Source organism: Rhopilema esculentum, chromosome 13, assembly GCF_057945365.1.
Source record: "Rhopilema esculentum isolate cy_ngs chromosome 13, ASM5794536v1, whole genome shotgun sequence".
NCBI lineage: Eukaryota > Metazoa > Cnidaria > Scyphozoa > Rhizostomeae > Rhizostomatidae > Rhopilema > Rhopilema esculentum.
This window is the reverse complement of record NC_142827.1, coordinates 1,437,589-1,464,523: the sequence shown is the minus strand read 5'-3', so window position 1 is coordinate 1,464,523 and position 26,935 is coordinate 1,437,589. Positions and strand designations below refer to the sequence as shown.

The 26,935-nt window shown below is 36.4% G+C and overlaps 4 protein-coding genes across 4 annotated transcripts; 3 read left to right on the top strand and 1 right to left on the bottom strand.

Moving 5' to 3' along the window:
- The first annotated feature begins 1,701 nt into the window (after positions 1-1,701).
- Positions 1,702-11,806, top strand: LOC135691615 (forkhead box protein K1). Its single transcript, XM_065209534.2, has 6 exons — positions 1,702-2,114; positions 6,256-6,438; positions 7,045-7,381; positions 8,008-8,198; positions 8,865-9,322; positions 9,649-11,806. Exons 1-6 carry the CDS (start codon positions 1,765-1,767, stop codon positions 9,936-9,938), a joined length of 1,809 nt encoding a protein of 602 aa, XP_065065606.2. The 5' UTR covers positions 1,702-1,764; the 3' UTR covers positions 9,939-11,806.
- A 1,071-nt stretch (positions 11,807-12,877) lies between these two features.
- LOC135691620 (protein meiotic P26) lies at positions 12,878-14,127 on the top strand. The gene has a single exon (XM_065209538.2). The coding sequence runs from the start codon at positions 13,119-13,121 to the stop codon at positions 13,965-13,967; it is 849 nt and encodes a 282-aa protein (XP_065065610.2). The 5' UTR covers positions 12,878-13,118; the 3' UTR covers positions 13,968-14,127.
- Positions 14,128-14,642: 515 nt separating this feature from the next.
- LOC148958586 (large ribosomal subunit protein eL38-like) lies at positions 14,643-20,575 on the top strand. Its single transcript, XM_089112217.1, has 5 exons — positions 14,643-14,712; positions 17,744-17,771; positions 18,441-18,501; positions 19,955-20,083; positions 20,516-20,575. The coding sequence occupies exons 2-5, from the start codon at positions 17,769-17,771 to the stop codon at positions 20,539-20,541; spliced, it is 219 nt and encodes a 72-aa protein (XP_088968343.1). The 5' UTR covers positions 14,643-14,712; positions 17,744-17,768; the 3' UTR covers positions 20,542-20,575.
- A 5,406-nt stretch (positions 20,576-25,981) lies between these two features.
- Positions 25,982-26,545, bottom strand: LOC148958585 (uncharacterized). Its single transcript, XM_089112184.1, has one exon. It carries the CDS (start codon positions 26,543-26,545, stop codon positions 25,982-25,984), a length of 564 nt encoding a protein of 187 aa, XP_088968310.1.
- Between the last annotated feature and the right edge of the window lie 390 nt (positions 26,546-26,935).

The window sequence follows — 26,935 nt, the reverse complement described above, 5'->3', positions numbered from 1 at the left end:
TGAACCCTAGTTTGTATGAACAGATCTTACATGCAGGGCCGCTGAGAGGTTTCGGAGGCCTTGGAGCAAAGCCGAAAGTCGAGGCCCCCTGCGAGCGGAGCGAGCAGAATTTATTTTTGCAACCATGCCCTTTAGATTATATTGAAATGCATTACAGAATATTTCTTGCAGTCATTTCTTGCAATCGTTTAGAATGTTTTACTCTTTTTAGGCATACTTTTGCTATGTTTCATTGATTTCATTCTCAAAATGGAATTCATTACTTTATGAGGCCTCCTACACCTCAAGGCCCTGAGGCACTTAACCCCCTAGCCCCTCCTCTCGGCGGCCCTGCTCACAGGGGGTAGCTTCCAGTACCTCCAGGATCAACGTTCAGAGTTTTTCAATAAACTTTGACTTTTCCCCAAACCACAATCTTTAGATGGAGAATAGGTGGTCCTGAATATGCCGACATTTGTCATTTGAAATGTTGGGGGACATTTGGCCCTCCATGACACCCATAGTGCTATCTGTACCTATTTTGAATTCCTGAGGGCTTTTGGGTGATACTTCTCCGGTCTTATCCTCGTCTCATTCCCACTGCTCTGCTTTGGGAGCTTTTAAAACCAAACCCGACAAAACTCTGCCGCATCCTCCGCACCACACTCCTCTATTGACGACCCTGCTGAATATAAGTACGCTGTTTGGAAAGAGTGGTATACCCCTCGGTTTTACGCGTGTTTCTAATCAGGGGCGGATCTAGAGCAAAAAATGTTCAGAAATTGATGTTGAGAGTACGTTGTATACAACAATTTCAGGCCCTAACTACTGACAGAAGGCTCTCTATTCACGTTCTAAAGGAAATTTTTACAGAAACTGTGCCAGATCGTTTCCAGACTTGCTTCAACTCGGTGAGGGAGGGGCAACTGCCCCTACTTGCCCCGCCTTAAATCCGCCACTGTTTCTAATATTCAACAATTCAGCATGCGTCATTCATTCGGATAAAAGATCACAAGCTAATATTTCTTATCTTTGAGCAAAAATTAGGCCAATTTGAGTAAGTTCTTGGAAAAGGGGGTTTGTTCAAGGTCTTGACGTAAGCTTCGATAGCCTATGAGCAAGCACCGTGCACCAGTCTAAAAGTAGGTGGGCTGAAATGGGTGTGACCGAACCTTTTTTAGGCCATGCCTTTTAGAACGCTTGCTTCCTCAACTTATTCCTTTTAAGCAGTCCGATTCAGAGAAGATTACAATTACTATGAAAATAGATTAGCAAGATAAGAAGCCAAAGAAAATGAACAACAAAGGGTTCCCAGTCAGGAAGAACTCCTACAACTTAGGATCCGTTGGAGGAAATTTTTCAAAGTTCCGCTAGAGTAAACTTTCAAAAAAATTTCGAACCTATTATTGCAAAAAAGTAGAGGGGGCCATAGCACCTGCTAGCTAGGTCAATGGTTGTGCGGTGCCTACCTAGGGGTGAGTAAGTTTTAGTTAATCAAGTCCTTAAAAAAGCCCAAAAGTAGAGGATTGCTTTCGAAATTTTCAGGAGTCATCTTTGACATGTCTGTAAACAATTAGTGGACATTTCACATAATTAGGTATTATTTCTTTGAATTAGCTATATATTTTACCACCTTTGAGCAACCAGACTCTTCATCATTATCCCAGAATGCACTGTAAGCCGAAATCAAAACATGAGCCTTCCCAGAATGCAAGTCGGGCCTCGAGTAAACACCTCATGTTGTTGTTCTGTTGCAAAACCGGCTATCGATCACGCTGTTGAAAAATGGCTTGTACATCTCCTGCAAAAGATAGCGATGCACTTGCATTGCTTTTGTTGAAAAACGAAAGATCCACACCAACGAAGTTAACGTGGTCAAATGTTACCCCGATCGCGAAACTCGAAGGGCGAGAGTTCGAATATCTTGTTCGCCAAAGTCGGATTTGGGTTGGCAGGAACAGCAGCCTCGGAGATGTTGATGTAAACATGGGACATTCGAATTTCATATCGCGAAAACATTTAGAAATTGTTTACGATGCTCCTGATTTTTATTTGTCGACGAAAGGAAAGAATGGAATCTTTGTAGATGGAGTATTTCATAGAAGAGGATCAGAAGCAATAAAGCTTCCAGATAGGTAAGTTTGAATGACTGCGCGAATATTTGTGAAGTCTTGGCCAAGACCACGCCGCGTGTCTGTTAGTAAAATTTTAGGGCTTCATTTCTGCTTGTCTCTAAACCAGTTTTTAATGTTAAGACCGGTTTAAATAGTTGTGGGAAGTGTGATATAAAAATGTTGTAGTATTTCGTTGTAGTAGTACGTTGTGGAACAAAACCCAAAACGACATGTCAACGTGTGATCATGCTCAGGAATACAAAACAGCATGCTAATGTGATAGTCCACTGCGTAGTCCTACTTTGTAGGGTGGTTGTAAACAATATAATTTGATTTGAAGGTTAAACTGGAAAGTTATCCTACTCGTTGACTTTAGCACGCTTTTCATCGAAGCTATCGCAATTGCAATTTATTTGAATTGCCAGACGAAGGAACGACGATCTCTTGAACGTCCAACATCACTGGAATTTCTTCTGGGGAAAACTATCGATTACCTAGTGTCTTCTGATACTGTTAGGTGCTTCACCAAAGCTGTGTTTTACTTTGCAACTACAAAAATAGCAACGGAATTTAAATTTTTCAGTCCAAGAATTCCCTCCAAATGAAACAATTGAATGTTACAACATATTTTAAAATAGGTATTCTTATCCATTTTCTTACCACGTGTATTGTTTTGAATCGTGGAAGCTTTTCGCGTTATCGTTCACATGAAAGTTTGTTTGGTATTGATGTTTTTAGAATAAAGTGGCAAGCTGCAATTAACCAGAAGTTAAGTCAAAAAAGTAATTTAACCTTTCAAAGTTAAAAGTGATAACTAATTTTATAATATTTTCATAGGTTATTATGTAATTTGTAAAATTAGTAAAAGTGTGAAAAGTATTTTAATCATAACACCTTACAGAAAAAAAATTTGCAAATATTATATGAAAGCAAAACAACAACTTTTTGATTGCTGGTATTTTGTTGTATATAAAGTGTCATAGATGCATGTTTTGCATTAAATTTCAATAAATATTTTTGAGACAGAATGTTTCACAAATACAGAGTGGATATGGGAGAAAATGGTTTCAGTTTGCTAATTGAAGCTTTGGAAGTTTTAATTTTTACTTTTAGCATTGAAAATTTGGAGAATATTTGCCAGAATGTGCTCATTCTCTGTATTAGAAAAAGCGCCAATGGTTATTGGAAAAAGCACCAATAGATGTAGCAAATAAAGAAACACACATCATCACCATCATCATCATCATCATCATCATCATCATCATCAATCTAGTTTTGATCCCGTTTTTCCACTTAAAAGCAGATGGCTGGATTTACTGATTTCCTGAAACAATTTGTTTCACTCCTTTGCTCCATTTCTCTCGATGCCGATCAGCACATTCTGTAAACCACAGTTCTTCATTTCTTCTTTCATTTGCTTTTTTCCAAGTCTTTCTGGGTCTTCCTCTCTTTCCCAGACCGTCATTTTGAAAAGTTAAAACCTTTCATAGAACATAATTGTCTTGTCTCCTCAGGACATGTCCATACCACCGCCCTCTATTTGCTTTCACTAGCTTATCCACTGTTTCTTTCAAGCCTAATATGTTGTCAGTTTGGCTGGTCCATAGCATAAACATACATACACGTATATATCAAATAAAGTCATAGCATAAACACTCTACAAATAAACAAGATAAAATATACATTATCAGTCCTTTTTCTTGATGCTACCCTCTGTCTTTGTTTGTTTTGCAAAGAATGTGTTCTGGGTTTTTTCTTTGAATTGCAAATAGATCAGAAGTAGTTTAATTTTCGGATCAGAACTCGAGTACATATGCAAAAGTAGCCCTTTCAACAGGGAGTAGAGGAGGGGCTCAGAATCCTACTTTTCAAACTTCCTCAATATTTGCCAAAAATGCAAAGTAATTGCTGAAGATGGGGGTAAGCAATCAGTTGCATCTCATCTGCATAGAAGGAAGAGTGAAAAGAAAGAGGCCCAGGGGAAAACCTAGAATTGGAATGCTAAACTGAGTAATGAATGGCCAATGTAGGAATTGTAAGCAAACAAGCAAGCAACTTTAGATGTAATTGAGACCAAACCTGTCATTAGAAAGTTTTTATCAAGAAAATTATGTGATTTCAGTAGGCCTATGCTAACAAGGGAAACAATTTCATTCATGTTGTTGAACAATTTCAAATTCTGCTTTTGGTTGGAATCAAACTCCAGATTATTGCATCTATAGTCGGTTAGCAGTCCCATGATCAAAACGACACAGTTAGGTGAGTTGTGGAATTTTTAAGCCACCCCTGAAACGTTCCAGGATACTTAGAATTTCAGTTCAATTCATATACATTTGTTGAATACAAGGTGAATGTAAAGATGATAAAAGGAATCTTTTCATATTTTTGGTCTCCAGAGAGCTTGTACTTACAGACAGAAGGTCACTAAAAATATATTAAGGAAAGAAATTAATAGAGGCTGGGACAGATTAATTTGAACACTAGAGACAATGCAAAATTAATCTAACATTGCAGCTAGATCAAATTTATAATGATTAAAATTTGAAGGGATTTGACTCTAGTGAACTGAAAGTGTGTCTTATTACACTGCTAGAAACCTTGTGTTTGTAAGTATCTTCTTTTCATGCAGTGTATACTTGGACTCTATATAAATAGTCTGAAAATATGTTTTACCTTATTCAGGCCTTTTTGTGAAGAGACTTTCATAAGGCCAACAAGCAAGGGGGATCACCCACCAACAATATTAGTTGAAGCAGGAAGTCTTCCAGTGCCTGGGTCTTAGCTTTGTTTTTCTAAATGTGAGATTACTGAAAGTTTTGTGGAAAAGCTTGACCTTTAGTCAGGAATACTTCTTTTCACTGATCTTCAAGTCTCTTGTGGGTGAGAAATGTTTTTGCCAGGGATGTCAATAGCCTGTGCCAAAAATATGGGAAGGGTGTTGACAAGGGCTAGGGCTAGGGCTAGGGCTAGGGCTAGGGCAAGCACTCACATGAAACTGAAAGGCCTGATCCTATTCTTTGTTCCAAATATGTTTTTAAAGTAGACTGATAGCCATGTGACGGAATTCTATACTTTAATTTCCCCAGTAAGAAAATATATGAGGCTTTAAAACGTCTCCATTTAACATTTCCTTAGCTATGCTATCCTGACAAATGCGGGTTGATTTGTATGCTTTTACTTTAGATAAATTTATCAAGAATCTACATCATCCACTCTCCACAGAACATAAATTAGTGCTTGTTCAAAACATTTTGCAATAATTTTGATGATTTGGGGCTGTAGGCAAAAGTAATGTTACTTGATATAGGCAACCAAACTCTAAAAACATCAGAGAATTGGAAGAAAATGGTTCTAAGGAATAATTTTTCAAGAGACAAGGTCTAGAGGGATTCATTGTGTTTATTTTGGAATCCAACCAAAAATGAAGGTCAATGATGGTTGGCCGCATTAAATTTAGGTTCAAGTATGTAAGTCTGTGCAGTAAAGCTCTGTTTACAGTCACAGTCTGCCTACAGTCAGAACTTTTGGAGCAACTTTTGTTGTGGCTATGGGCAGGGTCTAATGTTTCTGAAGTCATAAATAGCTTTGGCCAGTGTCATAGCTTTTTTTGGTCATGTATGTAATTATTTTTTTGCTAATGTCAAGTCATGAGTTCATACAATTGTGTTAAGAATTGAAATATCAATGTCTAGAAACAAGACAGGTTTTATTAAAGTAATACTCAAAGTACTTTTATAAGAAAGTCTTTTCATTTACTATGTCCAACCTTAATTTCTTATGAACGATTCTTGATATACATAGGTTTCACCACAATATTGAAGCATCTTGGTGCAAAGCTTCAAACAGCACCTTGAAATAAAGCCATCAATTGACAGGATGTTGCTAGACATTTGTTGCACAAGAGGGTGGGAGGGTATTGGATGTGGGTCAGAGACTGAAACACTCATATTCAATTGCACCCGCACTAATTGCAAAAATCAGTATAGAAAAGTGGACTTTTGCTGCCAGAACTTCTTGGGGTTAAAAAAGTGGCTAAGTTAAGATTTTGCGCCCTATTCTGCTTGCATTTTTTGTCTGTCAGGAATTAATAAAAACAGATAATCCTTAATTCTATTTAATTCTCAAAAAGTATTGTCTTATCTTTTCATGCTTTTTGTTTTAGATGTGTGCTGCGGTTTCCTTCAACGAACATTAAGATCTGGTTCTCCTCTTTGGTTGATGACTCAACCCCACGACGAGTACCAAGTCCCCCTAGACAGCGCCAGTTGGCACCTCTCAAGATTAACATCCCAGAAGCTGATTATTCATATCCCTCCCCTTTGCCGTCTCCAACTGGTACAATAAGGTAAGTTTTTTGTTACCTTGCAGCATCAAATTAACACCCTTAATTTTTCTCCAAAAATTTTCCAAACAAGGTGCTTTTATGGTACGGTCAGGAAAACTTTAGCTTCTGAAAGAAGAAATCAAATATTTCCAATTTTTAATATGTTTGTTAAGTTTTCAGCAACAGGAATATGGCGAGGTATTTTCTTAAAGGCTCAATTACCGCAAAAGCATGAGGTTCGAAAATATAAATGCTGGGGGTCTGGAATAATGATGTCATAGGTAAAGTTTTTTTTGAAAAATTGATGGCAGGGGTAGACGTTTTTTGAAGGTTTGCGAGTAACTGGTAATTTGCTAAACAAGGGAGAGGGGCTTTCATAAAGAAGGGGACTAAGTATAGTTTTTAAGGTAGTACTGTTAAAGGTGAAATTTATTGGATTCTGGTTCAATTTGCATCATTATATAGTTATTGGCTTGTCTGAAGCTGACTATGGACCCTGAAGAGCTGAGCACGCATTTAAAGATTTTATTATTTTGTTTTGTTTTTGCTTACTGTGCATTTTGCAACTAGGCCTAACCTGTAATTTCCAGTAGGGTAAAAAGAGCATCGATTGATCTTTGATTTTAGTGTACCGAATTCATGCCCAACCAGTCCGAGAAATGGAAGTAGTTCTATTTTCAATACTGATGTATTGAAAGCGGCGGCAGAATCTGCCAGCGAGAAACCAAAAGAAGATGAGCAAGAGTTAGAATCGAGCGACGAAGCAGGGACTCCTACTACGCCGTCTCCAAGTGTGCTCACAGAAAAGCTGAAGAACCCAGAAGACAAGCCACCTTATTCGTACGCACAGCTCATTGTCCAGGCGATTACGTCAGCACAGGATAAGCAGCTCACTCTGAATGGCATTTACCAATTTATTATGAAAAACTATCCTTATTACCGCATTGGAGACAAAGGCTGGCAGGTACGATTTAGGCCATTTTTACTCTATTCTGGGTAAACATCTTGTTAATATATTCTGCTGTGGTCCTTTCCTGAAGTTTTATAATGCTGTTAAGACATGTCATTTTTGTAACGTTTTTTTGTTCGTTACATATTGTCGAAATATTAGATTGTCAATAGTAGAATTTTATTGAGCTTGTATTTTAACTTTTCATCGTTATTATTTTTGCCTACTGTAAAAAAATCAATTTTAATAATAATAACAATTGTGCCTCGCTTCGATTCAGAGAAATCGACGAGTTCAGGTAAACAAACACCCCTGTTTTTTCAAGACATTTGTTTTATTTGTGAAATTTTTAGCCAGCCTTTGTACTTGTGAGTTTTTTGGAAGAAACCCTCTAGAGACGGATGATGAATCTTGTGAAGGGAAAGAAAATAGATATTTGCAGAACAACGCAAGTCCACCAGAAACAATCGACCATGAGAAATAGAATATGTAGAAGAATAAACTTTGATTTGAATAAAAACCAACTTTTGGAAAACCAATTGATCTTATCCTTAAGGCGAAATATCTGCATATCGTAAAATTTGATTTACTTCTTTTTCTTTCATACCAAGAGTAACGTAGGACCTGAATCTAAATTCTAGAATTCAATAAGACACAACCTATCGCTAAATCGCTACTTCATCAAAGTGCCTCGGTCTCAAGACGAGCCTGGAAAGGGATCCTTTTGGCGCATTGATCCCCTATGCGAGGGAAAGCTGACTGAGCAAGCATTCAGGAAGCGAAGACAGCGTGGTATGCCATGCTTCAGACCAATGTTTACGCTGACTTCCAGGTGTGTTTTGTAGCTATCTGTGGTAACGTGGTGATCTGTTTAGCTTACCTACTGGCGTGTTTTCTTATCTTATTAGCTTACCTACATGAAGCTGCATTGCTTGATTTTAAACATGATTATATGTTAAATTATATTTTAGATAGGCAAACGGCAACGACGCTATGATTGAGAGTTTTAGAAAGCATCAAGATATCAGTACTAATATATGATAATTTTAAAAATATACCGTTTGTGTTTTAATTCTTGTTTGTTTCTTCGGTAGAGGAACATAAATAGCGATGAACTGAATCAAAATATATACATCACAGTGCAAGTTATGAGCGTTGCAGTGTAGTAATTGAAATTTTGGTCTGCTTTGTTAAGATAGTTATGAATCTGACAAAGAAGCAATTTTTATGAACAGTGAGGAAGCTTTCTAATTGTAACCCATGTGGCACTTTATCTTTCAACCCCGATAATTATCACTTCAAAATGAAAGAAATCCGAAATTCTTTCTCAACTTTAAGTTCTCTTTCTCGATATTTGAAACAGTGAAACAGAAAAACCTTTAATGCGCACAGTACTTAAGGTGGCCTGAAGGTCATGACATTCAAATTTGACCTCACGTTTTACATTTCCTTTGGTTTTCCGTCTATGGAAATTGCATCCTTTTTTGTCATTTTATAGGTCTGCTCCTGCATCACCCACTCATGGAATGATGATGCCACCACCATTTGTACCTGTCCGCACTCCAGAAGAAGGCCGATCTCCTCATTCTTCATTTCCTGAGGGAACAGAGTCCCCTAAGCCAAAAACAGTCAAGCCAGTTCCAATGGCCGCCAAAGCAAAGCCTGTGGTTGATGCTGCAAAGTCATCTAATCTTGGAATAAGCTCAGCTGAAAAGGTGCCGCTCGGCCTTAATACCATAGTGATTTCATCCCAGCAGCAGCAACAACAGCAACATAAACCTTCAAGTGGGGTCAGCGTGATCAGGCCCCAGTCTTCCAGTGCTCCCGCACAAAATGGGTATTCGAAGGTGGAAGCTGGCCGTCTCGCTCCGTCCAATGGTAATACGCTGCTTGAAAGGAAGCATGTGATCACAAATCCCAAACAGGAAATCGAGCGTATTCAAAGTAACTACAACGGTAAGTTTTAATTGGTTGCCTTTTGCGCTAATTATGTTGTAACAACAGCGGTTGATATTATGTGAAATGACGTCAGATGCAAATACGTCTATGTTTAGCAAGTCTCATGTCTAACAATTTTTTATTCGGCTGGGTGTTTCATCCATGTCTCCAAATTAAAAGAAGACTTAAAGGCAGAAAGAATGATGTTATAAACAGATGCAATTTTTTCGAAAAAGATAAAGAATGCAAGATAAGTAAAGATAAGAAAGCTAGATATTGTTTTAATCATAGAATAAGAATTATCAACATAATGTGATATTTGTGCAAAACTCTATTTTTTCCAGGCCAGTCAGCAATGTCAGTTCATCTCCCTGCATCTTTTCGACAAGCTCAGTCAAGTCCAACCGGGATGCCTAATCGCATTTTGTCAGAGTCCAGTGCAGAAGAGCGTAGGGATTACAAAGTAAATTTGCTCAATAGTTTTGGGGAAAATCCAGAGAACTCTTTTGGAGATTCGGAAAATTTGCTTAAACGTCCGGTCGCTCAGAACTCTGTTATGTCATCGGAAGAAAATGCTGCTAGTCCCAGTGCTAAAAAAGTGAAAATTGAAGATAGATTTAATGAGAAATCATAGCAGAGAGGTGGTTTTTAAAAAGACAACAAGCTGGTTTGGTTTCAAACAAAACGGATACTATAGCATGTTGTGCACATATATTCAGTTGCATGGAACTTGCACACCACAGTGTATGCCCATTGTATGTCCACAGTGCTTGTATTTACTCACTGCTTGCGAGGCGATCTGTCCGTGACGTATACAGTGACACTGTGAGCAGCGTTCTGCGATGTACTGTGGAGCAGCTGACTGTTGAATTGCGGTGGAAACCAATGTCTTGTTCTTGGAAGAGATTTTTGTGAAAGCGAATTTTGTAAATGTAGAAGTAGAGATCAAGCTGTGCTACTGGCCAATAGAGCTTACCAACTCAAGCAAACTGTTTTCAAATACTAAATTTATCATCATGATTTGGACGCTAAAAGATATACTGTTTGATACTGCGCTTTAAATTTGTGTCGAAAAAGGCGACACATCTTCTGTTTCTCAATCTTATTTTAGGCCCATGACTACAAGGTGGCAGTTTCCCGTGGTGTTATTGTCCAATGTTAGTCCACTGATAAGCCGCAGCATGGACGTTCTTTCGAATGCATGCGTTTGATTTTTGTGCAACGTAACCAATTTTATCAACCACCATTTTAGTGTTTTTCCGATAGAAAGTCTTGTGTTGTGTCCGTTATGTACGTTAGAATTACTTATTTTGATTTGTTAAGATTTCAATCAATACAAATTAAACAAGGGATTGTTTATCTCTTTTGACCCAACTCACAAACAAGGAAGTCACCCCATAAAGAGGGATAAACCCCCTGGATTCAGTGAAATCACTGCTTGTCAGTGTTGCATTTGGAACCAAGTAAATATTTAGTTTTTGAGAGACTAAACCGTACGTTTTTGACTGACTGTGTGTTCCTGGTAAAGCAATTGAGATATTTCATCCAAGGCATTTTTGGGTTACTTACATGCGAGATTTTGAAAGCTGGACGCAAAATGGTTAGCTTTTGAATCCTTTTTATGTAAACATTTCTGTACCAGTTATTAATCTCAGTAAAGATATTTGCTTTTATTGTATTTTTTGACAGAATCATATTAAATGTACGGATCTTTCAGCCAACATCTTATAGCAGAATCAGGCATTCTTGGAAAGTTTGTAAGTTAGATGATTGATAGATAGGATATAGACGGATAGGCAACAGGTAATAGGTGCATGATGCTTATTGTAAAAAAGACAACTTGTCATTGCCTGTGACCCATTATTGATATATCTGTTATCATATATGTAAATGTCTATATGACATTTCACAATCTTTATTTTGTATGATGATGTATTTTTCCTGAAAACTGCGTAATGTCTCTCGTTGGTATTGAAACGTGTAGAGGTGCGAACCTTTCTTCTTGGTAGAGATTTTTTCGGTACTACTAAGTGCAAAATACAAAGATCAGTATTGATAACTAAATGTTGTCAGGGAACCATGTCTGGTACCCTTAGAGCCCATAATCCAGTATGAATCATAGAAACAGATAATATTGTCTTTCCCATTGAAGAAGTGACTTCATATGTTATTTGAGTATCCTTTTTCTCGTTGCATTTCGTGACACTGCTAGCATGGAGCTTCCAGTTTCAGAGATGATGTTATTGTATTGATTGTTATGTGAACGTTACCGTAGTAGAACAATTTCGGAATTTTCAGTGACCGAAACAGAGTAGGTTACTCTATTCTTCTTATCTCACCAAATCTTTAAGAAATTTGAAATGTATTTTGAAGTGGTTGTAATTCTGTAGTCAACTATTTATGATTTCGTGATATTAATGACGGTTTATCTTACAAGTTTATGTCTTGAAGAACTGATTTAGTGTTCAAATCTTTGTTTAGTTTGCCACTATTTTTTACTTGCCTAACTGTTTTCCTGGCCGTCTATAATATTTCATTCCACATGGAGGTTTAGAGTTTCCCGGTCAAGATGAAATTTCTAATCTCAGTTTCTAAGATGCTGTTGGAGAATAGTGGTTGGTCTAGCTCAGTAAGAGAGTGGAATATGAAAAAGAGTATGAAATGACAGTAGAAGAAGTATAAATTGGCTTCGTTTATTGCAACTTAATTTTGACAACGTTCGACATCGTAAGACCTCAAGGAAAAAGTTTTGAAATATGTTCTTCTATTATTTAATCTTTAAATGCTTTTTAATTTTTTTCTCACTGCTTAAAATCTTTTTAAATGTCGAGAGGATTACGTTCCAGCTAAATGTTGGGATGGAATTCGACTAGATTCTAGAAGCGTTTTCGAGTCTGTTCGTCAGTTAGGAGAAATTAATAGAAATGAATCTTTGGGTCACGCCAGTTTAGGGACACAACTGCCCCTTCACTTTATTCGGCAGGACTAAAAAAATTTATCTCAAAACTCGGATATTTTTGTACAGGGAATATAGGGAAAGGCGACTTCAAACTTGAATAATTCCCTGCCACTCATTTTTCTTTGAACCCTGTTTAGGATCACTTTACCACTCTACTACGACTTGATAGGCACGCCCTGGTTCTTCTGGTGGTAACAAAGATAAGAAGGACGAAAAAGGAAGTCTTACCTGCTGGTTAAAGTGGTGAAATTGAAAATTATATGATATGATTGAGTATTATTGTATGTGCAAGACAGAATGAGAGAAATCTATATCACTAGTTCATTTAATTTATACTCCACTGGCATTTACGCAACTCCTGAAAACCCTTAGAATAAAGCATAACTCCTGAAAACATTAGACAATTTTATTGTTAGGAGCAACTTTTGCGTTGAGGCTAAATTTTTCTTTGTTTTCATTATTAGTGGACCGTGAATGTGTTCGAAGCGAATTACTAAAATATTTTCCCAACCATTTTAAATTTTTTGCGGGAGAATTTCCCCGAGTTGCAAATATTGGAACATGAAGTTTTTTGATTGGCCACAGACTAGGGGTAATTCGTGGCCTAAGTCTGTAGTATTTGATACAAGCTTGAATGGTTATAAATTTCTTTTGATATAAACAGGTAACCTCAACAGGGTTCCTTATTGAATTCAGTTTTTATTTACAGTTTTGCCTTTCTGGCTGTTAACAAAGCCGTCTTTCTTGATTGTTCCAACCTGTTGTGCGTCAAGCCGCACAGACAACAGGTAGGTTATTGCTTGCGTCTACACGTTTTGGAAAGAAAGGCCCAACTGCAGACTGTTTTGCGACAAGATGGCAGGTTACAGCTCAAAAAAAGCCGTCCGATCATTTGGAGGCCCTGATGAAAGTGCCGATGGAGAATTTCTCATCACCCAGTCACATCACATGGCTTGCTTTGGGGGGAAAGTTCACGTCTCAGAAATGATCAACCACCGTGTGAAGATTTTCGATGTTAGTAACGGGAATCTCCTGAAGAGCTTTGGTGAACTTGGATGTTTTGATGGTGAATTTAATGTTCCTGGAGGTATAGCACTGTGGAATGACAGCATTGTTGTTTGTGATGTGAATAACAATCGACTGCAGACTTTCGATAATGATGGAAACTTTGTTAGTGAGTTTGGCAGCCAAGGGGATGGGCCTGGTTGTTTTGCAAACCCCTCTTCGGTCTGCGTTGATCCAGAATCCCAGACAATATTTGTTGGCGAGGCAGGCAACACAAGAGTTCAGATTCTTGACAAGGATTTCAACCACAAGAGTTTTATACCAGGGCCACCATTCAAAAGTTGCAATCATATCAGCTACGATGGAGCCAATAAACGAGTAATAGTGACCGATCATGAAGCTGAAAGAATATATTTCTTCGATGCAGAAACTGGTCAGTCTGTATCTAGCCTGACTGGGGAGGGCCAAGAGTTTAAAGGTGCATTGAAAGCTATCGCTGACAAATCTGGCAATGTTTTGGTATGTGAATATGGCGAGAAAAAGGTTGTTGTATTTGACAAAGATGGAAAGAAAGCTGGCCAGCTTGCTGAAGGCTATGACTTTAAAGGACCAATGGATATCTGCATCAATGAGAATGGAGAGGTTATCCTTTTGGAGGGTGACATATTTGCTGGATGGAACAGAGTGACTGTTTTTTGAATTAGCACATAAAATTTCAACATTTTCTCAAAGAATTGGGTAGATTGGTTTGTGCATGTAGTCTGTTTACATTCACTAGGTTGCTGTTTCTCACCTATTTTCATCAGTATTATTGAAATTAAAAATAAAGATTAATTCAAAATGAACATATTCCTTCAAACTACCGTTCTCTTTGTCAAAAAACAAATAAAGTCAGTTTGTTGAAAGGGAAAACTTTATTCTAGAACCAACATTACATGAATCATTTCAAGGCTGATGGAGCTTGTAGGGTCATTGCCCCTCCAGCCCCACTGACTTTCCATTGTTTTAAAAATAAGTTATTGTCTAGTGTCCTCCTCTTTTCATGAAAAAGGGAAGAGTCGAAGATTATCGTCTTTCTGTTAAACCTATCCATTTCCCTATAAAATGCAGCAAAGCAAATAGGGAAGGGAAACAAGTAGCGGAAGAAAAATACCAAATGATGTTTATAAAAGTTTTATAGGAAAATAACCCTCTATAACTGGGTTCAATTTTCTTTACGAAAAAGGGTGAAGAAATATTGATGCAGTGTGATTTACTTGGAAAAGATTAAGTTGTTTGCGTAAAAAGAACAAAAAAGAAGGAAATATCAGTCCTCCCCTCATGAACTGCAAGTCCGGGGAAACCCCGCATAAGAAATCGAGGCCTGTTCCTCCTCAGTATAGTGCGCTGCGAGGACCTTGTTTTCCCTTTTTCCTTTCGATTCCTGGCCTGAAGAGTTTCTAAGGCAAGTGATTCAAATACCTGACTATATCATTGCCATCTTTTCTTGCTATAATAATCTCAGCTAACTAAAAGTTTCATGAATGACTGTAATTTCCATTATGACTTATTTGTTTATTTATTGTACTGTATAGGCTTCACAGAGCTTCCTTTTCCTAAAAGGCCTACGAGTCCCTCGTAAGAGCACATAATTAGAATAAGTATAAGTAATGGGGAGGATGGTTGCAGATTTCTAATGAGAGAGTTAGGGTATTAAGCTGCTTATATCGATGAGTGAGATATAGCTCAACAACAATGTTAGTTTTACTCTGCCTGCCGCTATTGAGCATTCGTAAACGGCTTCATCAGACATGAAAATTGATTTTGGTACCCCTGGCCTTGACGGTGACCATTTGCATTCAATTCTCTTGAAAAATAAAATTTTGATATGTCACTGAAACCTCTAACAATTTATTTTATTTAAGTGAATTTCCTTTAATATTTTGTAAACTTTGTTGATGTCATCACGATCGAAGCTGCGCATGTTGTTGTTAAAGCATGGTATAGGTACAGTCAAACTCGCGTAAGTTGGATTGTCTTTTGGTGCAAGCACTACGGCATTTCCCTAATTATAAGGGTTTCTATTCTGCTAGCCTAAGCCAGCATTTCTTCTGCAGATTCCTGGTTGTCAGACCTCAATGCATAGCAGGACATTGAGAGACTCGTGAGCTTCTGTGCTTGCATTTCATCATCCTCCTCATCTGATTCGATTTCGTAGGAGGTTCTTCTGACAAAAAATCGATGATTTCGGTGTCAGTTAATGACTATGATTCCTACCTCGTTCTTGTCAATCTTGACATACTCAGCAAACAGGATTCTGTTGTCTGCTCCTAGTATCAGCTAATATGTCCCAAATATTTGCAGATATGAATAGTTTGTCATTGTCATTTTCTTCAACTAAATTCTGCTCAGTTTGCATAAAACCACATTTTTGATAGCAATTCTTTATGGTAAACTCTTTGACCTTGTTCCAGCTTGATTTGATTGCAATCATAGCATCAAGAATGTTCCATTTGAAATTGGTGTCAGCTTCTGCAGCTTCTAAATGACGGGCAGCCAGAATTTGGCGATAATGCAGCTTCAAGTTTTTTATGATGCCTGTATCTATAGGTTGTGTTATGCTTGTCATATTGGGTGACAGAAACGCCAGCTCAGTATTTGAAAGTTCAACCTTTGGATGGGCTGAGCAGTTGTCTAGAATGAGAGCAATTTTTCGCTTTTCCATTCTCATCTTCTAGTTGCATCCATTCTGTGAACAGGGCACCTGTCATCCAAGCTTTGATGAATATTGGAGAGGCAAGCGCTTGACATTCTTGAAAGCTCAAGGCTTTGCATACTTTCCAAGGACAATAAAGCGGCAGTTTCTCAGTCCCATTCATGTTTATCCTGACCAATACTGTGATGCATGTTTTGGGTTGTTTTCCTCCATGATTCTTCTGGGTTGAAAATCCTAATGATTTATTAGTAGCATCTGCCAAAATAAACCTGTTTCATCAGCATTGAAAATATTTTCAGGCTGATAGCGCTGCAGAATGTCCTTCAGCTTTCCCTCCTTCCATGAATCTACATCCTGCTGATTTACACGGGCTGCTTCTCCACTTTTGAACACTTGTTTGATGTTATGTCTTTTCTTGAAATGGTCAACCCAAGCCATGGAAACTGCACTTTCATAGCCAAAATTTTCTGCAAATTGGTTTGCTTTAGCAAGAAGCATATCACCATAAATCTAAACATTGGGTAACACAATCTTTTGTTGAAACCAAACCAGCAAAGCTTTGTCTAACATTTCAAAAGTTATGGATTTCAAACGCTTACCAATCTTGGCTGAACGATCGGATCTTCCATGGCTTTCATAATTTTTTCTTTTGATTTGATTAGGTCTGAAAGTGTTTTGGGTGAAATTTTGAACTTTTATGCAACGTTTTTTTCTTTACTCCAGTGTGCTCTTCAAAATATTTCAAAATATGGAACTCTTCTTTGTTAGTTCTGGTGCTCAATTTGCGTTTTTCATCTTGCCCGTTACTTGAACTACCTAACACTGAGGCGAGGCACTGTTAAACTGCATCCTTTAACCCTTACAGTTATTTCAAGACCAAAGAAATTATTAATTTGCCACCCTCTTTTCTGGACAGGTGTTCCCCGCATGTTTCAGAATCCAGAACATGTTTCCAAGGGGATCATTGAAAACAAAATCTGATTTAAGTGATGCTATTTTCATAACAGGCCTCAAAGAAAGCCCTGACTTATGCAAAATATGCCACTTATAAAATCTGACTTATGGAAAGAGATGTAAAAGCATTTATACTAAATGGACTGGGACCACGCATTTTTGTCCAAGTTGAGAAATGTCCGACTTAAACGAGTACGACTTGCACTCTACTTTGACTGTATGTGTTTTTTTACTTCTAGGCCATGCTCTTATTTGTTATTAGTAATTTGTTATAGAAAAGACGCATTTTGTTCAGGCATTCTTAAGTTTTTGTTAATGTTATGGAGCATTCATAAAAGTTTAAATAAGGATTTTAACAGGGTCACCCAACTAATGGGTAAATAGTGTTTGGCTAGCGAACTCTTTCAACTGAAAAAATTGGCCATTCAGGTAGTTTTTTATAATTTTCAGCAACTTTTAAACATTTCCAACATGATGATGCTCATAAAGAAATTGAACTAAACAGTGTAGAAAGTCTTTCTTGAATAAGATTTCTGAATCATGCTGTTCATTTCAATGAATTTTTTTGTAGGTAATAGATTTCACAGTTCTTGGGCTACAAAAATTTTTTTTTTCTTGATTAGTCGTACATGATTTTACAATGAAATATGTGTTCCCTTCCACTTGCAGCTCCCTTAAAAAGTTCCTGTTTTGAGAATGACTTTTATTTGTTTTTCAAATTACAGTGCATACTGGTGACAACGGTTAACATAATTCTATACTGGTCATGTTTATATATGAAGAAAATAATCTGAATTCTTTTATTAAATAAGGATTAATTTTTCAGAGGCAGGGACAACAAAACATACATCATGGTAAGTAAGCAGTGTTCTTTGTTGAATTGGTGTCATCTCTTAAAGTAGTAGCCATTTTTGTTTTATGTATGCTAAAATTATTCTTTGTAATTTAGTGAAAAGTGGAGTAATGTCAAAAATAGTTAAAGGTGAAGTGGTTAAGAAATAATTTTTTATTATTTTAAAATATTAATATTTACAATGTATTTAAATGTTTGGAATTCATTCTTTTTTACTATTGACCTGCTTTAGATTTGGACCAGAATTAGATTTAGCCCTATGATCCAGAATTAGATTCAGCTTGAATGACTGGACTTGCAAAAAGTGTATATAATTACATATGCAAAACTTGAGGCCTTTTCTTTTATTGCTTTTCTAAAGATTGACTCCCCCTTGAGATGTTTTGTTTTGCAATCACAATCAGTCATATACATGGGGTTTGGTTGTTCACTGTAGTTTGAAAGATAATGATTTATCTTTTATGATGATTTTTTAAGGCCTCTCACCAAAATTAAATAAACAAAGCCTCATGAATAGTAGATTCCTCTATAAGAAAGCCATCAATGGCAGTGCCACAAGGGTAGAAAGGGTGAACATGCCCCACAGTTCTCTGCTAAATAATCTTTCTTTTAATTTGTTTATAAAATGATTCATTGATTTATCAAATTTTTAAAAATATTTTTTTTTCAGCCAAAGCAAATTGATGAAATCAAGCAGTTTTTGCTTACTGCAAGAAGAAAAGATGCAAAATGTGAGTAAAATTTTGGAATATGTGGAATTTAAAACAGTTTCTTTGAATTTTAAGAATCAAAAGCTCAAGCTAGTTTTTATGAGCAAACTACAGATCTGACCATCTTAATGAATCCTTTACTTTTAACATGCTCAGATGGAATTTGTTGCTGTATTTCTTTTCTTAGACATGTGGTTTAATTTATTATCATAAAACACAAATGTTTTAAGAATTTTTATATGCTGTAAAATATTCAAAGCAGTTTAAAAAATGGTCCATGAGTTTGTATTCCTCCAAGTTAGATTTTTTATCAAGGGCTGTTTTTGACATTGCCTACATAGGTTGTGTAAAATATTTTTGGGATTGAGGACAACATTCTTATCCCAACTCAGTCCTTGGAATATGAAGTTTGCTTGTATGTGAGCCATAAAATGTCAACCTTACAATGTTTATGAAGCCCTGAAAGCCTTTTCAATATAATATATACTCTTGAGGGGTGAATTACTGTCTGAAAGGTGGGTAAGTTTTTATAAACCAAAAAATTAATAGTATATATTTTAGAAGAATTTTCTTGCAAACACAATTTTTTTAACAAAATGCATAAAGTTTTTAAAAGAGTGATTAAGGCTGACAGAGATTTAGGCCTGTGTGGAGATCAGACATCTCATGTTGCCAAGGCTGCTAACTGTTCATGCCACTTTCATTAAAGATTTACAAACAAGCTCCTAATTCTTTCCTTGTGAATACAACTGTTTTCTTTCACAAAAACTAGAAATATAAACATAACTTTATAACAACATCAGGAGTTGAATCATAGAATAATGTCCCCATCGATACACAAAATTCTGCAACCAAAAAATTATTTAGTAAACATTAAAAACAAATAATATTAGAAACTTATGGATAGATGGATGTATTTTTTGGAAAAAGATCCCTTCGCTGCACTTTTCTGCATTTATTTCCATTTCCTCCTCCTACTCCTATTTATAAATAGTACACTTTTTGTTGATTATTGCTAATGATATCATGTCTATTCAAAATATATCTTATTGCTGAAAAAGAGGGCAAATGACTCAAAAGCTCTTCCATGTAGTTCTTTTCATATGTGCTCTTCAACTTATATATTTTGACTTACCCTATTTCATCAATTCTCTTTTAATGCATTAGATTATTACCTTTTGTTAAAACTTGATTAACATTGTTAAAAGTTCAAAATTTACATGAAATGAAATGAAATGAAACCTACCAGTAATTGTTAGTGGAAACAATTTGATGGTGTGCCTTAAGATTGTGCATAATTTTTTAAAGCTTTTTCTTAATCTGTGAGTTTTGATATTTTATATTGGTGTGAATTCTAACTCCTGCCTTATTTTGTAAATGATTAAAGAGCTATTTTTTGTACATCTTTTGGGAATATAAGGTATTCTTATGTTCTTATGATGTATATATTACATAAAATCTATCATTTTTTCAGCTGTGAAAATAATGAAAAGCAAAAAAAAGGATTCAGTCAAATTTAAAGTGAGATGCAGCAAATACTTATACACTTTGGTTGTACAAGATAAAGAAAAGGCAGAGAAGCTGAAGCAGTCATTGCCACCAGGTAACTCATGTCTATTAGAATGGAAGTGTCACGTACAATCCTCAGGTTTTTCTTTCCTCTTAGGCAACACAAATAGAAATAAGGGACAAAACTTTTTACTTTATTCAAAATTTCTTTACAGTTTGCTACAGTTACTAAAACATTACCCATTACATGTCTTCTTGTATTTCCCCAAGATGTGTTTCTAGCTGCATGCTGTCTGCTTCACACCCTCTTCTTTACAACTCTCTGAGTGTCTTTTTTTTGAGTAGCTTTTTCTCTAACATTTCTTTGCCAAAACAGGTGGGTTTTTTAATTTTCACCAGAATATTCAAAATATCATGTTTATTTCAATTTGCTCCCACTTTATGTAATTCATTTTGGAACTGTTAAAAATCAATTTTTGATTAATTGAATTATGTTTGTTGATGAGGTTTATTTTATTTGTTTCAGGTCTCCAATTGAAAGAAATCAAGTAGATACTTATCTTTTAATCAACTTGCTGCAAAAATATTCATGTTTTTTTCCTTGTCTTTCTGTTTTTTTGGCTGTAAAGTTATACCTTGCAATTTATTGCTTTGAAAATCGTTAAAGAGAAAGATAGTGCATTAAAATGCATTAAAAATATTTTCAAAAAATGTATCATTATAACTCTTACAGGCATAATGATTGCAGGAAACAGATTTTGGTATTTGAAAACAATGCTACCAGTTAGCAAATCTATTTTTCTGTGTTCAGTGCAGCCATCATAGACAACAAAATCTGATATAAATATATTATTTCATAATTATTATCAAATGTGGGTACACCTTTTTTATAAAAGAACACACTTAATAAGAACACGGAGGCTTGATTTTTCAAATAATTACAGCAATGTAAACATGACAAACCCCAGATAAAATTAGAAGAACCAATGTGTTTTGACAATTCAGAGAATGTATATAGTCCTAGAAGAATCAATGTTGAAATAAAAACAACGTCAAGAACACCTGCACTTTGGCAAAAGTGGTCTGGCTCTTATTTGAGAAAAGCGTGTGACAAACGACAGTGAAAATTTGATAATAAAATTTTGGAATTTAGAACAATATGGTATTCAGTCAGAATGATATGAACAATTGAAGGAGAATGCCAGTATTCAAAACAAAGATAAGATTGCTTGTCAAGGGAGGGGGTAAGCACGTTTACAAAGGAAGTGGATGTTTTCTCTGAGCTTTATCTTTTATGATGCAGACTTAGTTCCGCGACGGAATCTAGAGTTGAAAGAAAATCACAGCAACTAAACAAGAATCTGCATTTTTAGGCCTCTGTTTTCTTTACCAAATCCCAGGTGCATTTGCACGGATTGGGTGAAAGTGCTTTGAAAGTCCCTTGCCATTGCTCTAAATGGCAAGGGAGCCACAGTTGCCCAGTCCCCTCATGAACGGGTTGACGGGAAACTGTTCGTCATTGTTTTTGAAAGCAGAAAGGTCGCCTGAATCCAGAGAAAATGGATTCCATGAAGAATTTTATATCAAGCAGAGTCTTTCTTACTTCAAAACATTGCACTATGCACTGAAACTCAGGCACACCGAAGGCAACTTCTCAGATTTGCATTCGAAAGGTGAGCATAAACATAAGTCACGTTTCTGTCTTAGAAGTATTGCGAAGGTCTGATATTGACTTTCGTCCCCTTCTCCGAGAAACTTAGGGGCCTTTAAATTTTTGATAACTCAATTTTTTTCCTATAACGCGGGTTTTGCAACTCAGCGTTCAACCTACTGCTGTCCGCGTTATTATCTACCGTATTAAAGACAGTGCTTTTCAGTTTCAGTTTTCATTTACTTATCAGCTGGTCCCAAATGCATTGCTACACAGTTACATAACAACCAAATATTTGCAAAATATTAATTACATTAACAAATTCAAGTTATAAAATACAGAAAAATAATTGTACAGGATTGAATTTAAGACTGATAAAGGAGGAGCTCGATAAATAGGGTTAACCAATCGAGAGAACCCACCGTAAAAGCAAAGAAAACCACTAACATGTAAAAGATAACTCAAAAACATTTCCAGATGTTCCGCTAATAGACCTTGAAGAAGATTGGAAACGCTAGCAGGAAAATGTGTCTAAAGGAACGAAGGTCAGGACATTTGGTGCAAAATTTCCTCAAGTTTGATAAAATTTCCCCAATTTTCACTGAGAAAAAGTCTTGTGAAATTTCAGTGAGAAATATTTCACGCGAAAAAATTCCTTTGAATGCTTTCGTTGATTTCACTGCATTGTAATGTAAAGTTTGGAAGTATTACAAAAGGATAGGGAATATGGCTGCTTAAGGATTTTGCAAGCGAAGAGCGAAGAAATTTAAACTCATTTTAACTTATTTTCGTATTTCGTAACTTATTCACTGCGCATGTCCATGACGTATTTCGCGCGAACATTTTCGCATTTCGCTGATTTTTTTCTCACTGGAGAGCTGAGAATGGTTCGAATTTGATACGTAAGCAATATAAGATCGTCAGATTCACAATAGCTGTTTGTATCTTCTGCAAATAGGAAAAAGGAAATTGTTTTGATGTATTCTGTAAATCATTAATGTAGACGAGAAACAGGAATGGGCCAAGAACTGAGCCTTGGGGGAGTCACAAGATATGTCACAAAGAAATGAGGAATGACCATTCACAAAAACAAACGCCGTCGATTTGAGATTCCTTAAAGGAGTCATTCCTATTTTATTTTACCACCGTATAGAGCAGTGCCTAATTCAAGGGACTTTTACAATACCACTAATTATGCCTAAAAATGTTTAGGCCCCTCTAGGGGGGCCCAGAAAATTTTAAAAACTGAATGCCCTAGATTGGCTAAAAATGCATTTCTGAGACATAAAATGATTAGAATATGATGTGGAAAAACACTTCATGGAGGAATTAAATTTACATTTACTTTTAAGATTTTTTAATAAACATAACGCTTAAAGAGACAATCCTCCCACTAATTCCTGATTTAAAGACCATAATTTGGATTTTCAAAACCACTATTAGTGTACAAGACCACACTAAATTAGGCACTGGTATAGAGAACATTTGAATTCGACAAAACTTTCAAAAAATATAAGAATGTACCTTATATTAAAATAATTGTTAACTTTCGGATACTGTGGAGGATATTTTGGTAAACAGCTAGAAGAAGCAAACAACCCAAAAATAAATCCGAATTTGTATGTCTGCAAACGTTTTCTATTTAGAATAAGAAACATATTTTGAACTGTCAGGTAGTTGTTTCAGTTATTTTGGATTCAGACAGTGCTGCTCTCAAGTCAATGCCCAAAAAGTTCGCCATGACAATTTCATTCCAGACCCCCGTCATTGTTTTCGATCCCTGTGTATAAGAAGCTCCAATAATGCAGCCGCTCAACCTCGAATTGTGCAATTTATGACAATCCAGTAAAAAGGATACCACTGGTTTTGGCAAACTTAGTGTCTTTATGTAACATGTTACCTGAAGAATTTTTGTTTCTCAAATTAGTTTTCACTTTAACTAAACAGACCTTTATTGTGAAAACCTTTACGGGGCCCCTCCTAGGGGACCCTTTGGAGTTGCTCAAACCCCAACCTACGTCGGTTACGCCACTGATCAATAACACTTGAAAAAGCAACGAAATCTACCGTTACCTGAAGAAAAATCTTCCAAAAATGTTTTGCCTCTTCCACAAAATGAAGAAACTGTATCGCAGCCAGTAAACACGTACCAAAATAGGGTGCCAAAGAGAACCCTTTCGTCTAGTGGGTAATCATGGATGGGTAACAATATCTTGTTTTTTTCTTGCCCCAAACTCGACCCAAAGCTGCACTAAACTGAGCTGACGAAACGATAAAATTGCTATCATGATAACATCAGTGTCAACCGTACTGATCGGGACTCTTCCATATACTCTTCACGGAGACAAACATTCTAGTATCAGCTTCTTTTGGTTACAAAGCTTGTGGGGCGATTTTAGGGGAATCTCACCTTATTCAGCATGTGAAAAAAGATAAAGATGAAGACCAAGAAGGGACTGGATAAGGTACCCTAGTCTAAAAATAGCTTTCTATAAAATAGCTTATTATACCTAAATAGCTACATAAATACCTAATGAGCAATGATGTAACCACTATCCACCCACTCGACCACGGTTTTCTTTTAAGTTCAGATGTCCTCTGCAAATCACCTAGATGCATTGTCATTTTTTGCCAAATGCAATTTCCACCTTTCAATCTCACTAACATTGTTGGTTTGATTTTGTCCCATTTTATTTTTCATATTTCTATGAAACGGGCAAAAATGGCTCATAATGTGATGATTTCATTAAACTTTATTTAGAATCTTAGAATTGGGTCCAAGTAAGCTGAAACTGGACTATGAAATACCTCTAAATGTGAGAAATCAGTACAATTTGTTAAGAATTGCAAATGAAAACAGGCTTTCCCCTTCGCCGATTCTCAGTATTTTGGTCTTGCTACTAAAACTCACGATACAGGCAGACATGACATAGAGTCTATTAAATATGATAAATTATGCCATATCAACAAATCATGTTAGACTAAGTTCTTTACTTGAATATTTTGATTTCTGCGTTTTCAGAAAACCTTTTGTTGTCACGTGACTGATTACGTAATTTTAGATAGCTTTTATGAGCAAATGGTTCCATCTCCAACCCTTGTTAATCAAATGGCAATAAAACGTACATACTTTGCAATCTTTCAAGGAGCTCTTTCGATTGATGCATTCACAAGCAATGTTTGCTGAAGTAAACTGTTAGTAAAACCAATTTCCATTGCCATGTAACCATGATGTTGTTATAAAAACAACTTACATTTGAGGTTAGAGGCTTGAGGTCAGAGTTGTATGCATTTATGGATTGAATCGGTAGTGGCAAGTTGTCCCTACTTCTCAGTCTAAATTAGATCATTTTCTGAACGAAGATTTTATTGATTGATGTTAGCAGTTGCAGATTTCATTGGTGAATGGTAATTGAACTTACCTTGGTCTAAATTTGTTCTTCGAAATTTGATGACATTTCCTTGAAAGTTTTGTTAATGCATTTTCTTGTTAATTTATTTGTTGTTCACATTTTTATCATCAAATATCCAAAGTAAAGGAAAATAGATCAACTAGACATTGTAAAGGCATTCGTTACTCTCCAATTTTGACTGAGTTCCTATCAAGTGCTATCCCAAAGAGCTTTTTCATATTGTTCCGTACATTATTTGTTAGTATACGTGAAAGTTTCCTGGTATCTACCTTCGAATAAAGAATCACGTTTTGCACCATTTAGCTTCAAGTCCGATGGCAGCCCATCATAATCGGATGCAAAGAAAGCTATATTATTTGCATGATTAATACCTCAGATAGAATATGTCTTGATAAGAAAACATTAAGGTCGCACGGTCATTGACCGGAGGAAGGTTTGAGAAACAATAGACGTCTAGAGGAAGGTTTTCTTTTAAAAACCAATTTAGGCAACTTGGTGCAAAGAACCCGTGAAATAAAGTCTATGCTGAACCTAATGTGCACGAGAAGTCCAAAAGGCGCAATAATTTTATAACAATCATTTTCGAATTAGTTAAAAAACCTAATGCATTAGTTAAAAAAATAAACACTATCGACTTTTACTGAGACAAAAAAAAAGGACTTGATGTAAAAGTCTCCTCCATTGGAATGGACTCCTGTTGATAGCATCAATGACCTCTTAGAATCAGCCCTGGATCGACATTTTGGTAGTCGAAGAAATCGGCTTTATAGTTCAACATTTAAAAAGAAATATTATTCACGAGCATTGATGTTTTGAAAGTTATTCCAGCAAAATTTTATCATAAACGAAAATTTCCATCGACCTAAACACATGTTGCCTCGATTTGTAACGTCTATAATTGCAGTTGCGCAGTCCCGACATGAAGGTTTCATGTTGTTTCTGCTTCTGCAGCTCTGCACACTACTTCTGATAATCTTCTCCATTCTTTGCGGTCCCTTGCTGTGGATCGTATCTTTTCAAAATCTCCATTGTTCTTTATGTTCGGTAGTGGAAAAAACCTTTCCATTGCTCTTGCTCTGGTGATATCTTTATTTAAGGTTGTCACGAGAGTTTCTCTAGGTCTGCCTCTGAATCCCCTCTCCGATCCCTCAAAGTAAAATCTCACTGCCTTCACAGCCGGTGTATCGTTGGACAAACGTAATATGTGACCAAACAGCCGCCATCTACCCTTGAGGATGTCAACTGAAATTGGTTCTTCTTCGCATCTTTCGTGCAAGTTCTGATTGGAGATCTTGTTAGGATACTTTTTTCCTATTAGCTGTCTCAGTTGCTGTCTGTGAAAAGCATCTAGGCCTTTCGTATCTTTTTGTGTCAGTCCCCAAGTAGAGCTGTTATACATCAAAACTGGTTTTACAAGTGTTCTGCAAAGCTTGAGGCGAAGTTTTTCGCTGACGTGGTCTTTTCTGATCCATATGTGATTTAATCTATTCATGGATGCTTTCGACAACTGTTTTCTTCTTTGTATATCTTCCGTATCACCTAACAGAGAGCCAAGCTTTTTAACTGTCCTCCATCGCTCTGTGTTTCTGTCTCCTCGAAAAATTTCTGTTTGCTTTGTTTTGCTGTTTACTTTCAAATTATATCGAAGCAGAATGTTAACGTCTGTCACCCCTTATTCATGCCCTATCTAATCTCTTACCACACCCTAGTTACGCCCTAGCCACGCCCTAAAAAGGTTATTGCCTCAAAAATTGGAGGAAGGTTTTGACGGGGAACGGTTTTGACCTGAGCAAGAAGGGACTTTTCTGGACTCTGCTTAACATTTATATTGAATTGGATGGGTTCTAAGACTCTTAAGACCCGTGTAGTAGGCTTAACGTAA

Coding starts and splice junctions, on each gene's coding strand:
- LOC135691615 (XM_065209534.2), top strand. CDS start 1,765: ATGGCTTGTACATCTCCTGCAAAAGATAGCGATGCACTTGCATTGCTT. Junction 2,115..6,255: donor GCAATAAAGCTTCCAGATAG/GTAAGTTTGAAT, acceptor TTTTTGTTTTAG/ATGTGTGCTGCGGTTTCCTT. Junction 9,323..9,648: donor TATTCAAAGTAACTACAACG/GTAAGTTTTAAT, acceptor TATTTTTTCCAG/GCCAGTCAGCAATGTCAGTT.
- LOC135691620 (XM_065209538.2), top strand. CDS start 13,119: ATGGCAGGTTACAGCTCAAAAAAAGCCGTCCGATCATTTGGAGGCCCT.
- LOC148958586 (XM_089112217.1), top strand. Junction 18,502..19,954: donor AAGAAGAAAAGATGCAAAAT/GTGAGTAAAATT, acceptor TCATTTTTTCAG/CTGTGAAAATAATGAAAAGC. Junction 20,084..20,515: donor GAAGCAGTCATTGCCACCAG/GTAACTCATGTC, acceptor TATTTGTTTCAG/GTCTCCAATTGAAAGAAATC.
- LOC148958585 (XM_089112184.1), bottom strand. CDS start 26,545: ATGAATAGATTAAATCACATATGGATCAGAAAAGACCACGTCAGCGAA.